Here is an 18566-nt window from a genome sequence, read left to right on the forward strand (position 1 = left end):
ATTCATAACAAAATTATTAATACATTTATCTTTAAAAGATATAATGTCAAATATAAAAATTATTGATTATAACAACATTATTCAGTTGTACAGAACTGCAGAGTCCCGGTTTGGAAATTGTTTATATTACTTTCCTATGTTATATGTTACATTTAGTCCCTACTGAGCACGCGGCGGAAACTGGCGAAATTGTGCGCGGCACAAGCTAAGTGAGAAGGGTGGTGGAAGGAAGATGAAGAACAGGATTATTGATCAAACTTTGAAATGTATTGTGTAGTGCAATTTCATTTATTAAGGAAATAGTAAAATATTGTATCAAACGTTGTAAAATTAGTGAATATTTGGACAGAAAGATTTACGGTCAATTGCCCTTTGCAGCAGTTAATTATAAAAGTTACAATGTTTTTATCAAACGACCATGAAAAATTGGTATCAGTACCAAACGATTTAAAACCGGTACATAAAAATTATGATATTTATACCAATTCAGACGAGATTATCAAGGACTATCAATTGGATCCGAATCTCAAGCCGCCGGTATACTTACCTCAACCTGAAGATTATTTCCCAGTTAAACTGAACGACCAATTAACACCTATTGATAACTGGGCTACAGGTCGAGTTGAATATGCATCGATTGCAGGCTTAACTGGCATCAGACCAGTCGTTGATAAACACTCAATTACAAGATTTTGCGAAAGGGAATGGAGACATCATAATAAATATATATTACAAAAATGCGACAACGAAAGAGAAGAAGCCAAAGCTTGCGAATGGAAAGCTTTAAAAAGTGTAGAAGATATCATGACCAATTGTGATCTGAACCAAATAGATAATACTAGAAAATTGAAGCAGAGAGAATTGGAAATTTACAAATGGAAGGAGGAATTTAAAGGTGCAATTTCTGCAATCATAGAAGAAATTGGTCTCATGGAAGTGCAAAGACAAAGATTAAAACAATCAATGGAAATTGTTCTAATTCCAGCTTCGATAGGTATATCTCATATTGCTTATTAATGTGATTAATATAGTTAATGAATTTTTAAATATAGCTGGTGAATGTTTAACGAGACGAACAGGACGTTTAGATCGAGAATTGGTACGAGACCTAGTAGAAGACGAATTGACGAAAGAATTGTCGCTTACTTCATTAATTAAAGATCGTTTTGAAATTATATTACGTGATATCGAAAGCCAACAAGCGTCGAACATAGCTTCAAAAAAAAAAATGGAATATGAATGGAGCGAGAAAAAGCAATCTCATGAAATAGAAGCACACGTTTCATCGTTAAGTAATAGAAGTCGGACAATATTATTCAAATCTGGTACCGCTATTTATCAGAATGGGTATAACATAGATTTACAAAGATAGTATTGAATTCACAAGATTTATTTGTTTCTCAGTCAATCGACGTTGCAGTCTTGGAATAGCTTTGCGATTGAAGTTTTAGCAGAAGCTGAACAAATTCGTAAGAAGTCTGTAATACACAGAGGTACTTTGGATGCAATTTTAATGAACGTAGCAAGGGATTTACGAACTCAAGCTGACAGAGTTGATATGGCAGTTAGGAATAGGGTGACAGCTACTCAAGCAATTAAGCATGAGCTTGAAATGGAAGTTAAAAAGGTTTGTATAAAATAACTTTATTATGCTATTACACCACAGTTACAGTGTGGATAATCGGTTCTGCCAATATCCCGGACGATTTGAAACCGGACTAATTAAAGTAGAAATAAACTACAAATAAAATGTGACTTGACTGCAAAAAACAATCATTTATGAATACGAAAATAATTTTATGTACTAATTTTTTAGAATTTATTTTAATTTTGCTGAATTAACATTTAGGTATTGCTTTATATTGGTGTCAATTATTGCAGGTAATGGCGAAAATAGTTGAAATGGAAAGCCTGATGATCAAAATTAAAGAATATATTTGCAAACTAAACATGCCGATGAAAAATGCCCAGACACGCCTATATATCAGAAGACAAAGACCGATGATCGAAAACGTTCGCGATACTCCACAATATGGGTAAAATTAAGTCGATGCATGAGAAATAAAACATTGTTCACAATTATATGTAAATGTTCTCAATTTTCAGATTGATAGAGGAGATTAAATTTATAAATGAAAGTGTAACCGAGTTGAAAGAGCGATTGAAACAAACGGAGGAAAGTCACAGCTCGTTGATCTTGGCTAGAAATGAATTGGAGAGAGAGATTCTGGTGAAACGAAACACCTTGGAAATAGATGGTGGTATTGTAAAGGAAATTCGATCACATTATCCTTCGACAAATGCACTAACCGGATATGTAGATTGAGGCTACAAAAAAAATATACAATTGCAAAATCTCAATTATTTTTCCGATCTACAGGTTTTTTTTTGAGAGAGAACAATCGACACCGAATCTTTCCGTTATGCAATTACACATTACCATATTCAGTTTGAAATTTAAAAACGAAATAATTATAATATGTATTACACAATTCTCTAGCAATTTCTCTTATTTTATATTCATGTTTGTATTGTACATCTTACGAATTAAAAATAAATATATTAATATAGCGGATACACATGCTTTATGATGAAAGAAAGTTATATTTATGTGTGTTCAATCAATTTCTGAGTTCCAGTTAAATGTATTTGTCAATAGAATAAATATGTATTATGTGTATAGAGTGAGTTTATTTCTTTCTTATTCTATTATATCGAGAAATTTTAATATTATTTGAACGCTTGATGTAATATTTTACCTGGGCATCCAAAATTACTGAGATTTTCTTTTATCGATAAATGGTAAATATTTAATAATAATTTCCAAATTTCTTGAATTGTTCAGTAGAGCATATGTAAGATTGTGAACATTCGTGTCTTGCTGATATTGTTTAGATCAGAATATCCGAATTTATTCCAGCCATTTTGTTCTTGAGAAAACAAAATGCATGTCTAATAAAATAATTTTGATAAATGAGCACATCCATAAATCCATCAATTTGTTTCCTAAATGTCTTTATTAAAATGTTTTTGTTTGAGACAGAATACTTAATATTGGTGTGGGCTTCGGGCTCTTGGCAATAATCTCTTTTTCATTAAACGAGAGAGAAGCAAATCTCCTTCAATTAAACAATTTAAATTAGCCTCAGCAGTCCACCTTTATTAAGAGCCACAATAAATTATCATTTTAACACGCATGTGATGAAACAGTACACTAAAAATACAGTTAAACTAATTCGAGCAGATTAAGCTCTTTTGGAAGGTGTCGAGGTGCAATTATGGGACATTCGTCTGATGGCATTATTGTTGTGTCATCTGCAAATGTGGAATACCCGATTCGATGGAGCTCAGTTTGTGCTTCCTCCAATTTGATAAAAAAAAACTTTAGATTATTTAGGTAGGATTTCAACACTTCATAGAAATTATGTGAAAGTTGCATTTTCAGCTTGTAGAGTAAACCTGTATGCCAAACTTTATCGAAAGCCTGTGACACGTCAAGGCATACAGCTGAATATTATATTTTCTCTTCCAGATCCTGGTCGATGCCAGTAACTAGTCGATTAACTTGTTCTATCGTACTGTGTTCTCTGCAAAATCCAAACTGGTGATCATGGGGATGTTGTGTCTAACCACTAAATTATAGGACTAGAAACCTATAAGACCAATATGTAGAATAGACAGAACCCACGGAAGGCTGTGACCGTTTGTAACGCTTCTTCCTATTTTCAACTGATAACCAAACTGCAGAATAGACAGATCCCACGGAGGACAGTAACCTGAAGCGGGGCGACTTCTCAAAACCGCTTAATACGACGGGTGCTATCGCGTACGAAAATGCAAATTATAAAAAATCTTCAAAGCCCGTTTGGGCGTGAGTTTCTGACGTGGGAAGATTCTAGGCGCCACTTCCTCTTCTAAAGACGAAGAACTCCAAATACTGCTTCCTTATTCTATAGCAGGCTCCTTAACCGTATTCTTTCACGGTTCAGGGTTGGCAAATATATATAAAAATCTTCTCTACTGGAGACCTCAACCGTCTCTCTTCGCGGTTCGATTCGGTCTCCCCGAAATTCTGGAGACATCGTTGCACCGTGGAGCGTTGTTTTCAGTGTTGTCAACTTTACCACGTTACAGTGCGATATGAAAATGCTTTTGACATTTTAAAATTTTAGGGATGCGCCGCATCCACATCATCCATGGACGGACGGCCACTGCTATGTTGAAGCTTTCACAAATTTTAGTAATAATAAACAATATTAATTAAAAAATAAAGTAAAGACACTTTGCAAGTAATTTACATTTTAATTATATATTTCAAACTATAAATTGAAAAATAGTTCCATTCTTAAGAGAAATTTCATTTTCAGGGGCTTTTTTCGAATATTTTTTTATTAAATAAATAAATTTGACTCTGAAGTTGATAGTTTATATTGCTAGAAGAAACACAACTTTGACAAAACGTGTTACGATCAGTAGGATATACCGGAATACTGTGTTTAACAAAAAAAAGCTTTTGTTTCAAAAATGTGATTAACAACCAATCAGTAAATAACTCGTTAGTAACATTTCTATTTGCTTTACATATTACAGGTAAATATATTTTTTTCCTGTGTTTATACTGACCAATTGAATATGTAATAGTAAATGAATATTGCATAATTGATTTATTTATAAAATTAGTTATTAAGAAGAAAAATTTTTTTTTTGCACGAAACAATAAGTAGGAATATTTAACTGATTTGTTTGAATAGTAATTTAAAAGGATCTTTGGCTGAAGGAATAGGTATACCTTGAAAATATAAATTATGTATGCAAGGATTTCATCATTAAGTTTCCTGTCTATGTACAAAATAAAACAAAATGTCATTTAATAATTAATCAATTTGATGTGGAAAAGAACAAGCAAACACACAATTGGAATTGACCTTAGACTTTCTTTCGGCTTTTATGATTCATTGACGAATTAAGGCGGCATCGAACTGTAACGAGGACAATGATGTGTGTCTTTTTTTGTGCAAAGGGTGGGTGCAGCTTATAGAACGGAAATAGCTGCAGAGATTTTTGTTTTATTTTTGTTTTTAACAAAAAGGCTTTCGCCCTCAAGATCGTGCAAACAAATTTTATATGATGCGACCATGACCTTAACTCTATACTAAAAATATTCTTCTCTCGTGTTCGCTTTCTAAAAAGCAAAACTCCGAAAGAAGTGTGTGGATGAGATATTCGAGGTACAATATTCACCCATTCACCTGCCAGTAGTAGGTCGTTCTATGAACCATAAAATCCCCACTAGCGCCAATACATAACGCATTGTCTTTTGGTGGATGCGATGTCTGCATGTAGGAAATTGTTATATTGTTGTGTGTCTGGTGGCATGTGTGTGGTTCATATCACGCTCGGGACTTATTTAGCCATGGTTCTGGCTAGTGTTTAGTGTACACAGTTTAACTTCTCGCTCTTACGAACTACACATTTCTAACATGGGATTAACATTTATCACACAAGTAATGTACAGTTTTCTCTTTCGTTTCTTTTCTTTTTTAATAACTTTAACACCACAGTATTACGCAACTTTTAAATATGCAATTAAATAGTTTGATAGTTTAAAGTTTTCAGTAATAGATTATTATATAATAATAAATTACATGATAAATTATAAATAACATTCTTTATATAATAATTTAAAAATATATAATTGTTAATTTCAAATATTTAAAAGAAATAAATCTAAAATTAAAATTATTTTTGAAAGTGGTATATTTTCATACATTTCGAGATATTTAAGGGTTTTCTTTTGAATTTATTTAAAAACAAAATAATAAATCTGTTAAATTTATGATTATAAACATAAAATATCCTATTTTTCCTCTATATCTTACTAAAATTACCATTAATTCATTTTTTCCAAAAGTTAAATTCATAATGAATTAGAAAATAACAAACACTTTATTATATAATATATCAAATATTGTTAAAATGAATATTTTTTTATGTATAATATTATAGCCATTAGAATTTCATTACTTAATATTTTTTTCTGCTAATATTTATATACAAGTACCGGTTCATATTACTCCTCTATAATAGTTCCAATTTTAGTATATGTATTGCCGATGCAAATACTGTATAATGTGTAGATTATTAAATATTTGTGAAACTTAACTTGTCTTAATCAATTAATTAATGCATATAACATAATTCTTAATATTTTTCTTTGCTAATTACCATCTGCGTCATACGCGTTGCATATTACTACATACATTTAGCGAATATTTATTGTATAACAATATATTAAATGTGAATATTTATGTCACAGCAGTTTTAAATGAGCAAAAAAAAAACTATATTACCATATTATAATACATAAATGGTTAAATATTTAATTCGGCATTCTATGCAATGTCTTAGCAATCCGTAGAATGACGAAAACTTTTAGGCGTTGCCTAGAAAGAGTTGTACATTGTGTATCAAATACTCTTTAATTGAATTGTGCTATATGATGAAAACAAATGCTCCGCATAGTTCCGCTTGGCTCAGTACGGTTTAAAACAAACTAAATTTTAATTGAGCAAAATTAGTAAACAAAAAGATATTTTTATATATAAATTATTAGTTTTTTTCTTCTATACAGTTGTCCCGTTTTCTACCGTTTATGCGGTTTATAGTTCTCAATTAGTTTGGTTTCAAACAGTGCTGGATATTGGCGGCACCGATTACCCGCAATCTACACAAAAACTGATTATTTTTAATTTATATATTTCAGTTCGTATCGATATTTAAGAACTTGATTATGTTATTGGAATATTAATAATTTTACAGATCGCGATCAATTTTTCAGTATAAATTTCAACAACAAACAAGTAATTATACAGAATGCCAGATCTCGTGGACATTTTTTTACAGTCCGATAATATCTTATATAGGAAACTATTCACAATGAATATTTTGGAATGTTCAGACCTAGTTATGCACAATTTTCGTATGATGTAATATGAAAGTAAGAGAGACAAATAAGTCAACCAAATAATATTTGTTAAATGAAAACTTCATTTACTTTTTGATTAAATTGTTTAAATATATTTATGGATTTTGCGTTTTCAAACTATTTTATAATATTTTTTTTTAATTTCTCATTAAAAACTAATGGATATACTTCAGGAATTTATCGAAGTGATCGTGCATAATAAAATGTAGATTACAAAAGATTTATTACAAATACAATATTTATAACATGTTTTCTTCGCGTATTCTTAGCATAAAATAATAATAAATATTTTATCAAGTTACGCACACGCCTTCTTGATTTCATTTCGATTGAAAAATATACGCCTTCTTGTAAATGTATAATGTAAAGTGTGTCGTACTTTGTGTGCAATTGTCCGACAGGTTTCTAACATACTTATTCTTTATTCTTTGCTTTTCGTATGCAATAGGAATGTCAATAAAAGATCGACATAACACGGCGAGGTATTGCTTTCAGGTACTTCTGATACTGATTGCTGCACCGATCTGGGCTCACGGCATATGCTCTTCCGTGTATGGTGCCAAACCATGTCCGTTCATCCCTTCGCCGCCAGGAGAAACACCTCCCTGCGCCAAACCTGGACTCACGTACTGCGAATACCCTGCACACTATCCAAGGTAAGACTGAACAGAAAGAATACGTCCAAAAAAATTACAATTTCCTCAATGTTAATTAGTTAATACATGCAATGTATTCCATGAATAAAAATAAAATTACAAATGCAAATGTTGAGTTCGTGAATAACATTACTAACGTGTATATAAATAATATATATAGCAATATACTACATATTCCAATCAATTTATTTCAACATGCAATAACATCATAAATGCTGCTGTTATTGCAACTATTTCACTATTAATATTTATATAATGCAAACCGCAAATCATGCTCTATTGACTCAATCAATCATATTGCAAAGATTAATGAAGTAATTAAGGATATATATGAAAATACGATAAACAACAGTTATTGCATTTTCATAGTATTATGCAATGTATATTTTTACAATTTATAAAATTAAATCCATACTCAATATATTATCTCCATACAATTAAAATATGAAGCCCATAAATTACTTTTTATAATCCTTTTAATAAATGTATAACCTAAATTCATTAAAACTTAAATAATACATAATTTGTTTGTTACATGTCAATCCAGTTTATTGATATTACTTGATTCAAACAAACATTTGAATTCGATCATAGAAACAACTCTGATTAATATAATTTAATTCACTATATTATGATTGTGAAATATAATTATTTACAAATTAAATATATTTTTTAATCAAAATCACTTTCATTTAATTGTTAAATAAATTATTTTTTCTTTATATTATTATCTATATATAATTTATTTTATTTAATAATCATAATTATATCTGTTAATTCGTAATAATCATACTTTTTTTATATTGAAATGACTAGTGCTGTTGAGCTATGGATATTTTAAACAATTTTTTTTTCAAATAGTTTTCTTTTCCTTTCTTGTAAATAAATAAACAGTTTTTTGATATTTTCTCGCTAATTGCGATGAATTGTATTTTGTATTAAGAAACAATGAGCTTTCACTACTTTAAAATAATCGTATAATTTACAACTGTTCTTTTTTTGTTCAGAAAATGAAATTTATCATTTACTTTCTATAAACTGTTTAGTAACAAAATAATTTACGTTTTACTACTGTGGAATTACTCACTATTGGACATACTTTTAAATTGTATTATACAGAAAAAAGAAACGATTAGAAATCGAAATTACCATTTTTATGGCAGCGTCAATTGAATAATAGATGACACACGAACACAAACATACATAAACCACCTGGTTCGATCGATTAATTCACTAAGTAAATAGGAAACAACAATTTAAAATTAATCTTTGTAACATAGTTTGTTTTTTTAAAAGTTATCAATAACTCTATATTATTATTATTATAATAATATGTAAATGTGTATTAATACGTTATATAGAAAGTAAAAATAATATCTCATTAAATTTTATTTAGAAAGTGCATTGAATATAATGTGAACGTCAATAGTGAAATTAAATATATATAAAGAAATGCCATTATATAATTATGTTATTAAAAAAACAAGTGGTGTATTTATGTATGTAATAAATATACTAACTTAACAAATATAGTTACTATTGGACAGTTCTCTCGTCTGCATTGCATAATAATAGTAACTACATGTTAAGAGCATATCCTCCCAACTGACAACTGGTCTCAGATTTATACTCTTAGAGATTTTATGCAATTTCTTGTATATACTATTTTTTATTTTTCAAAAATGTTATTTATTTACTTATTAGCACAGATGCATAAATGTTAACGATCAAAGACTTTCCGCCAGCTAAAATATTATTAATTACATTATGTTTCAGGGAGTTGGTGTATCATTTAATAGAGAGTTGGAAATTTGATCATAAATCTTTACTGATTGATGAAAGTCATCGCGAGATTGGAAACTATTTTATGTCAAGTGATTCGAAATACGGTTTTGGATCATACGGATCAACGCAAAATAACATTCAGCCTAATGAAGCATATTATCCGGATTTAACTTATAGACAAAACCCACAAACGAGTTATACGCCCAATAACAACTACCCATCAAATACATATATACCAAGTCCAATAAATTATACGCAATATCAACAGTACAACGTACCGGCGCAAGAAGGCTACAAGTATCCAAATAATTATGCACAGAACAGCAACAGATACAATGAACAGCAGTATTACAAATCAGTAACACTGGCCGATCTCAACAGACATCCTTTGAATCCTTTCATTAAATGGTATGCAAAATATTATTTTTTAATATATTTATTTTTTAATATTAATAATTTACACTAATTTAGGCATGGTAGGAACGAAAAATACTATAAAAGGAAGAGGAGATCTTTGAACAAACTTGCAAGGTGGTCTAACACTAGCACAAATCAAACAGAAACTAGAAATCGAAAAAAACGACAGGGAAACGTAAGTGGTCAAACATTGTGTCAGTCTCGATCGCAATACATAATGCCCAGAGCTGCTCTTAACGATAAAGGAGATTGGATGTACGTAGTCAACTTACCGGAAGTGAATAACAGATATACGCAGCTAGTTAAAAGTGAAATTTGCACGTAAGTTTATCGACTCAGTTTATAAAATATTCATCGGCAAATATATTTATTCGTCTAATGGGATGTGCTTATAAATAATCAATAAGCGAAAATGAGAAGAAAATATGTAAATGTCGCGCTAATTTGAGAAAGCGCATTTTTTATCTACGCGTCGACGTATCATCATCATTGGTTATTGGCGTTACAACATTGAATCACTTTGGAAAAAATATATTTAAACCTTTCAATTGCTTAATTATTGTATGCAATATAATTAACACCACTTAAAATTCAAATTAGTTAATTGCAGAGTCAACTAGCTTGTGTTTTAAGTGTTACAAAGTTATATAACTGCAATGGATGTACACTCGGCAAAGATATTATAATATTTGTTTCATTGGCAGGTCTCAGCAATGTAACGGACTTTGCAGTCTACCAAATGGATATACATCAAAATGCGAACAGAAGTATGTCCAAAAACGACTAGTTGCAGTTGAACCTGGCGGAAGCAACCTGTATTCTGACGTATTTTGGTTCCCAAGTTGCTGTGTTTGCACAATCACTAATAATTAATTGTTACATTAAATTATTGTTTTAGTTTTTTTTTATACTTCTCGAAAAGTTATTTTGTAATAAATTACACACACAAAAATTCTATAGAATATTAGTATTAGAAAATAAATATACATTTTCTTGTACAATTTCCAAGCGTTATTACATCTAATTTTTTATACGATTATTATAAAACTTAACAACTAAAACAGTAACAACTTTCCATTTCCCTCAAGAAATAAATTATTAACTACCGAGACCGGTCATTTGGATTTGTTTCCGACTATACATTCGGAACAAAATAAATAATTTATGTGAGTATGGCATGATCAAAAGTAGATTAAGTATCTTTCTTAGGAGATTACTATTAAACTCCGAAAGGAAAAAAAAATATAAATAGATCTATTGAAAGTCATGTTGTCACATTGTAGAAAGGAAAGATGCAATTTGATTCCTGTTATCTAAATTCCAAATGTGTTATTAAGGGAAATTAAATTTATGATACAAATATACAAGGTAGGACAATTAGCGTAGCTGAGAAGATTGGAATGTAAGAAACTGGACGTTATATAAATACACGAATTAAAGAAATATATATAAACAAAGATCAAATATAAATTATTAATAAAAGTAACTCGACTGATGAGATCAATATTCACGAAGATCGCCAAAAAGTGTGATTGCGTGAATCTTGTCGTGGTTTATTGTTACTTAATTTTGGTCAATCTGGAAAATTACATATACGTCATGTGCAAAAGATAACAAAAACGAAACAGGTATTTGTCATATATTATTATTATTAATAACAACCCGTTTTACCAGCCAATATTTGATGACAGAAATATTTGATAAGAAATCTTTTGAATGGAAAATTATTTCGTCTGTCCCCAACAATTTTGTTCTTTAATAGAACGTCAATAAGTAATTTAGAAAAAAAATATCTTTGATTTTGGAACTATATGGTTAAACGATTTTATCAATTTAAATAATGTGCTATCAAAAGTCTTTTTGATATAAATATTGAGATTTAGTTTTTAGAACATGAAATTAATATTTGATAGTTTAAATTTTGTCATAGTACAAATTAACCAGATTGATGTAAAGTATGTTGAAATGGTATCTGGTCATTTACAACTATGGTATGAGGCCAAAGAGGTTTTAAAAAGTATGAAATTTATTAATAATACGGCAATAAATAAACGGCGTCGACAGGACCCAGCTAAATGTAGAGGATTTTCCAAATTGTCAGAAGAATTTCTATTTATTAATATGTTTTCATAATATTAATTTATTACACGTTTATTGAAATTAACAAGGCTTAGACAAGCTATTTTCACTATAAGGAGTGAACTAAATTCCATTATTTCTTAGAGATTATATTATGGGTTTAGTTTGTAGAAAAAAAATAGTATCAGAAGAAACAGTTGTTTATTATAATTTCAATCATAATACTACTTTTTGAAGCATCAATGAAATAAGCTTAATATAAGTTTTAACATCCTCCCAATTCACAATTAAGGTCTCATCATTCAATGTATATTTTACATTTTTAGTTAATAAATTGTTCCTCATACATTAATAATATGACACACATCATATAGAGCAGAGATCCCCAACACTGCCCGCTGGCACCATGGCGCCCGCCGACCGTTTTACGTGTGCCCGCCGCTGTGCGGAATTAAATTTTATTGTGTATGATTGACTATGTCAACTATAAATTTACCTTGAATGTGCTCTTCAGTGCAAAAAGGTTGGGGTCCCCTGATATAAAGGAACAATTTCACAATTGCCAATTCTTATAATATTTGCCTTAGGTATTCATCATATATTAACGTAACTAGTCTATCTACAATATTACAGTATTCATAAATGTGCTGTTTCAGTTTATTGAAGATATTATCATTTAAACCAAGATCGATTCTAATTTGACTATCAAATCTCGTAAGTGGTTGATTCTGATGGTAACTTAAAAATATTTGATAAGAATGTATAGCATATCTTACTTTGCTTAAATATACCAAGCGCTAATAACTTATCATTGTAAGTATAAGATTCTCCCTTTTTTTCATGTCAACATTGGATATTTGAAATCTGACAAAATTTTGAACTGTGGAAATGTTACTTACTTGCTTCTGTTTACTTCTGTTCTTCACAATGGCGAAATGGGCGAAATAAGACAAAAGATTTGAAAGTTTTATTATCGCAAAGTAAACATTTGAAACAGTTACCATCGGAACTGATCAGTTCCGAATTCAACTGATTTTGGTTGAAAAATCTTCTTCTCTCCACCAATGTAAATATATATATATACATATAAATAATTCATTGCGCGTGCGTGTGCTGTATAGTTATTTTTCGTTTTTACGTTGGCAAAGAGAATCCCCGTATGTGGCATCACTTCATAGCACTTGATAGCAACTTCAACTTGCGAGCAATTAATGGCATGTGGGGGTATACTGATTTTGACAAATGTAAACATAACCTCATATAATGCAAGTGTATGTATTCAACTGACACGTGCTTTTAAGAATGAAAAATTGATTATTTATGTAAACTATACATATTAAAAATAATTATTTCAACATGCCTAAAGTAAAAGTTGAGAAAAAATCCAGAATTCACAATGAAGTGGCCAAACAAGGTATTTGTATTATTATTTAATTCATTCTCATTTTTTTTCTAAATTTTACTTGTAGGTATTATGTTCAATAAGGATTTTGGTCAACATATCCTCAAAAACCCGATGGTCATTACAAACATGTTAGAAAAGGCTGGCCTGAGACCTACTGATATTGTTTTGGAAATTGGTCCTGGTACTGGTAATATGACAATGAAAATGTTGGAACAAGTGAAGCAAGTAGTAGCATGTGAAATTGATACAAGGTAATAGATTTCCTAGAGTATTGTTTAATTACTTATTTATATAACTTTTAGGCTTGTTGCTGAATTACAGAAAAGAGTACAATGCACACCATATCAATCAAAATTAAAAATTATGATTGGCGATGTACTAAAAACGGAATTACCTTTTTTTAATTTATGTGTAGCCAATATTCCATATCAAATTTCATCACCTTTAGTTTTCAAACTGTTGTTGCATCGGCCTTTTTTTAGATGTGCTGTGCTTATGTTCCAACTTGAATTTGCACAACGACTTGTTGCTAAACCAGGGGAGAAGTTGTACTGCAGATTATCAATTAATACACAATTGCTCTCCAGAGTTGACATGCTAATGAAGGTTGGTATTTAAATTTGGTGTGGAAAAACAATCTATGTTCATCTTTTAGGTAGGTAAAAATAATTTCCGACCACCACCAAAAGTTGAATCTGCAGTAGTTCGAATTGAACCAAGGAACCCACCACCACCTATACAATATACAGAATGGGATGGACTAACAAGAATTGCGTTCACCAGGAAAAACAAAACTTTGGGTGGCGCATTTAGGCAAACTTCAGTTCTAGCAACATTGGATAAAAATTACAAAATTCATTGTAGTCTTCAAAATAAGGTATGTGAATTGTACTTTTGTGTATATGTAAAGTTAACAATATATGTTAAAGGAAATTCCAAGTGATTTTTCAATAAAAGCTAAAGTTGAAGAAATTCTAATTGACGTGCAGGCTGAACAGAAACGAGCACGGACAATGGACATAGATGATTTTATGGAGTAAGTATTTCTATAATAATTTGTATAGGTCTGAAATACTTATTATGTTTGCTTCTTCTTTTCAGAGTTCTTCATGCTTTTAACAAAGAAGGAATTCATTTCTCGTAAATAATTATTTATTGTTATTTTAATTCAGAATACTATATAATAAACCGTTTTGTATATAGCTACACTTTTTTCATATTCTATAAATTACTGTTTCATATTTTCATAGAATGCTATTCTATTTTGAGCATTTGGCCATATATGATTTTCATCTGCAAAAATATACTTTCAAATATTTTTAATAATAATTACCACACTATACAAACCTTCATTGCATTCTTCTTCGTCACTTTGATTACTTGATTCAACCTACAAAAATATATATATTACTTCTATTAAATTATATATAATATTTATATTACCGTGGTACTTCTGTTTTGAAGTGTTTCAGAAAGTTTCATAACATTTTTAAAATCTATTCCAGTATTTGTTAGAAATATATCAGCTGCATAGTCTAGTGACAAATTATTTAAATCTTTGTTGAAGGAATTTGATGTTGTTTCATCAGTTTCATTAAATTGATTAGGTGCTGAATTAACTTCATTTATATCAACTGACTTAGTTTCTTGTGCTTGTTCATTTTTTAAGTCACTTCTGTTTTGAAATGTTTCAGAAAGTTTCATAACATTTTTAAAATCTATTCCAGTATTTGTTAGAAATATATCAGTTGCATATTCTAGTGACAAATTATCTATATCTTTGTTGAAGGAATTTGATGTTGTTGTTTCATCAGTTTCATTAATTTGATTAGGTGCTGAATTTACTTCATTTATGTTGACTGACTTAGTTTCTTGTGCTTGTTTAGCAACTTGATCAATTTTTAAGTCAGTAGATTCAACCTGTTTATGCACAATTTGATTTTTGTTAAAGCTGTAACTTTTAACAAATCTTTCATATTTTTTGTTCTGTGTTTCTAATTGCGGAGCTTTCCAATTTGGAGAATTACTAGATTTTAAAGTGATTTCTTTACCAAGCTTATCATTATGGGATATGCTGTTATTGCTATCTACAGTCAATGAATTAGCTTTTTTGATTGGAGATCTAATAAACAATGGGGTTTCTTGAACACTGTTGCTTCTTCCATTGCTAGTTAATTGCGGAGCTTCCTTTACTACTTTTTCTTGTGAAAAATTCAAACCAGACGTGGATGGTAAATCAATAGATATATAATTTGTGTTCGGCACGATAGTATTAGTATCATCCAGTATCGTTTTTTGATACATGTTCTCATTTAAGTTAATTCTGTCAGGTTTACTTTTTGCGTTGTTATTGATCTGTTGATTGGTATCAAATATTTCATTATCATTTAATTGATGACTTGTTGATAATGATTTTGTTATTTCATCAACTGAGTTTCCTTGAAATTCTGTGTCATCAAATGAACACAAATCATTTGAAATCCACCTTTTAAAATTACACTGGTGTAGATTAGATAAATTCCGAGGTTTGTTGATCACCGGCGTACATTCTTTAACAACCGATTGTGAATCTAGGTATTCTTTAGAATTTTCTTTTGTTTCAAGAGAATTTGGTTCTGATTCATTTATTTCTACAACTGCGGGCACTGCTTTAACAATAATACCTTCTTCGTCTGTAGAAATGCTTCTAGGAAATAGCTAGAAGATAATGAATTGTCGATTTGGGATGCATACGTAGTATACAAATTATACTTACATTTTCATCTTCTAGTGTTTTAGTCTTTGCACCATGTGAACATGCAGCGTCTCTAATTATTTGATTGCGTTTTGATCTAAATTTAATATTAATAAATTTATATGTATTAATTAAATATTAATAACTATTTTTTTTAATAATTTCATACTTACATTGGTCGCTTTTTTTGTTCACTAAGTAAAATATCAAAATACGTTTGGGCCATGGTACTTTTGTGCGTGTTTCGCTCTCAATTAAATCACATTTCACAAATGTGTGCATTGTTTCTCTTTATCGTAAAAAAATCTTAAAGTATATAGATAAAAAGGTAATGCATTAATTAAAAAACAAGAATTAGATTAATTTATCAACCTTTCGCCAAATGTGATCCGATAAGATTGACGTATTTATAAAAATCAATTTTAATTATGTGCCAATACAATACTACGATATTATTATCAACAATCCCATGCAATGGTTAATTTAAATTTATAACAAACATATTTTTATTGTGTATTCTTTAACCCATACTGTATATGATATTTTGACCATAACAATACATATATTTTCTATAATATAAGGCAATAGTGTTTATAGAAAAATCGACTTTTTTTAAAATATTTATAACTAATTTTGAAAACTTTTCAATTTATTTAATAATAAAAATTTCAAAACATAACGGTATAAAACCTTCCAAAGTCTACTCAAAACTAAATTTTAAAAATGCTAGAATATCACATAAAACTATAAAAATAATAAAATTCGCTCCAAAGAAAACTAAAGAGCCAATAACAACGAATTAAATTTGAAAATGCACACAAAATTGCCAGAAATTAAAAAAAAACTGCTTTGCAACTAAGCAACTAAATATTTTCGTTCTTCTCTTTGCTTTCTTATACAAAAAAATATATTATGCTCCAATTTTTTTCATCATAGCAGATAAAACTATAACAGCTCACAGACTTGTGTTGATATTTTTAATCAAATAATTAATTGTTATATTGTATGTTTACACTGATTTTAGAATGATATGCATTTCTTTAAAAATTGATTGAAGCAAAAATTATCGTCACTACCAAAACGGTGGTGTTACTTTTGCTATTCTTTTTATATGTATGTACTTCTTAATGACTTAGTACCAATCACACTTAAAAATATTCCACAATTAATCATTGTGTAAGAATTATTGTACATCTAATATATACATCACTTAATAATTAAGTTGAATCGCTCAAATACATTTTGGAATTTAATACTAATAATGTTGTTAAGTAACTACAGAATGGATCTCTATCAAAATCCCGACAAAATTATTAGTTTACCCATTTTGTATTAGTCTGCTACTTTGGCTGCATAACCATATAATAACAAAGAATGATTTCGTTCCAATAGTACCAGTTCCTCCGATCCGTATCGAATGTTCTCTAAGCCACTGGTCTCATTTGCAGAGTCCTCGGCCTGGTCCTTCCTTACGACGAATCCGAATATCTACCGCAACTGTGGCATATGGCGTCGACAAGACGCAACTAAATGTAGAGGAGCTCTATCAGACTGGGGTTTATTAAAAAGAAGAGAAGTACCACTGTTCATTCAAGCTGCTGAAAGCAAAAATCCAGATTTCACTCTCGTATTTATGTCTGTTTTGAAACTAGTAAAATTGTGCTGTGCTCTGGCGTGAATGCGTGGTTGCATAACTCTTTGTGTAAATCAAAACAAAAAATATCTAAATATTTAGGTTACTTTTTTGAATCCAAGTGAAATAAAATAAATAGAAATGGCTAGTAATTCAGATTCGGATTCAAGTGATTTAGATAAATTCATTTGTAACGGAATCAAAAAATTCAAAAACAACTATACTCAGAAAAATACATCCGATGTGGATTCTGATGATCCCTTATTAAATGAAGGTACGCAAAAGAAAGTTACAAGATCTTCATCCAAACTTACCATCAAAGATATTGATTCAGACAATCCAGTGCAGTGTAATGACTCAAAGAAAGATGAAGTAGTGCAACATTCTAGTGATAACAATAAAAGTGCAATTCATGCAACTAGTACAGAACTACTAAATGCCCGTCTAGATAAATTGATACATGAATGTAATGTAATTGCATCAACAAGCAAGAAGAAAAGGTGCAGAAAGAAGGCTCCATCAAAACGCCAAGCAAATACTACAAACACTAACATATATGAAGTTTCAACAGATGATGAAATATTAGAAGTCAAAGAAGATATAAATCCAATAGTTTCTATCAAAATATTGTGGAAATCCATAGAATATAAGGTTTTTAAAGTAAAGAAATTTGATAAACTTCAAGTTATACTTGACTATTTTGTTAATAAATGCAATATTGATGAGAAATTACTTTTGTTTACAATAGATGATAAAGAAGTAGATTTGAAATGTAATACTTCAATGTCACTTCAATTGAAGGAAAATCAAATTATTGAAGGAGGCATATTACCAGAAGAATATTTAACTAGAACTGTTATTGATAATACAAA

At 29.7% G+C, this 18566-nt stretch overlaps 3 protein-coding genes across 3 annotated transcripts; 2 read left to right on the top strand and 1 right to left on the bottom strand.

Moving 5' to 3' along the window:
- The first annotated feature begins 223 nt into the window (after positions 1-223).
- LOC108568193 lies at positions 224-10733 on the top strand. Its single transcript, XM_017929135.1, has 7 exons — positions 224-994; positions 1053-1347; positions 1405-1627; positions 7481-7641; positions 9418-9834; positions 9898-10164; positions 10548-10733. Exons 1-7 carry the CDS (start codon positions 400-402, stop codon positions 10714-10716), a joined length of 2127 nt encoding a protein of 708 aa, XP_017784624.1. The 5' UTR covers positions 224-399; the 3' UTR covers positions 10717-10733.
- Positions 10734-13117: 2384 nt separating this feature from the next.
- LOC108568201 (probable dimethyladenosine transferase) lies at positions 13118-14525 on the top strand. The gene is made up of 6 exons (XM_017929146.1): positions 13118-13336; positions 13392-13578; positions 13630-13933; positions 13983-14204; positions 14257-14363; positions 14429-14525. Exons 1-6 carry the CDS (start codon positions 13279-13281, stop codon positions 14469-14471), a joined length of 921 nt encoding a protein of 306 aa, XP_017784635.1. The 5' UTR covers positions 13118-13278; the 3' UTR covers positions 14472-14525.
- LOC108568199 lies at positions 14471-17703 on the bottom strand. Its single transcript, XM_017929141.1, has 6 exons — positions 17384-17703; positions 16235-16367; positions 16083-16158; positions 14771-16024; positions 14675-14717; positions 14471-14620 (listed from the first exon to the last, which is right to left on the bottom strand). The coding sequence occupies exons 2-6, from the start codon at positions 16285-16287 to the stop codon at positions 14556-14558; spliced, it is 1491 nt and encodes a 496-aa protein (XP_017784630.1). The 5' UTR covers positions 16288-16367; positions 17384-17703; the 3' UTR covers positions 14471-14555.
- Positions 17704-18566: the final 863 nt, after the last annotated feature.

This window comes from Nicrophorus vespilloides, unplaced genomic scaffold, assembly GCF_001412225.1.
Source record: "Nicrophorus vespilloides isolate i.1.1-1 unplaced genomic scaffold, Nicve_v1.0, whole genome shotgun sequence".
Lineage (NCBI taxonomy): Eukaryota > Metazoa > Arthropoda > Insecta > Coleoptera > Silphidae > Nicrophorus > Nicrophorus vespilloides.

Coding starts and splice junctions, on each gene's coding strand:
- LOC108568199 (XM_017929141.1), bottom strand. CDS start 16,287: ATGGCCCAAACGTATTTTGATATTTTACTTAGTGAACAAAAAAAGCGA. Junction 16,025..16,082: donor AAACACTAGAAGATGAAAAT/GTAAGTATAATT, acceptor ATTATCTTCTAG/CTATTTCCTAGAAGCATTTC. Junction 14,621..14,674: donor CGAAGAAGAATGCAATGAAG/GTTTGTATAGTG, acceptor ATATTTTTGCAG/ATGAAAATCATATATGGCCA.
- LOC108568193 (XM_017929135.1), top strand. CDS start 400: ATGTTTTTATCAAACGACCATGAAAAATTGGTATCAGTACCAAACGAT. Junction 9,835..9,897: donor TTGAATCCTTTCATTAAATG/GTATGCAAAATA, acceptor ACACTAATTTAG/GCATGGTAGGAACGAAAAAT. Junction 10,165..10,547: donor GTTAAAAGTGAAATTTGCAC/GTAAGTTTATCG, acceptor TTTCATTGGCAG/GTCTCAGCAATGTAACGGAC.
- LOC108568201 (XM_017929146.1), top strand. CDS start 13,279: ATGCCTAAAGTAAAAGTTGAGAAAAAATCCAGAATTCACAATGAAGTG. Junction 13,579..13,629: donor GCATGTGAAATTGATACAAG/GTAATAGATTTC, acceptor TATAACTTTTAG/GCTTGTTGCTGAATTACAGA. Junction 14,364..14,428: donor GACATAGATGATTTTATGGA/GTAAGTATTTCT, acceptor TCTTCTTTTCAG/AGTTCTTCATGCTTTTAACA.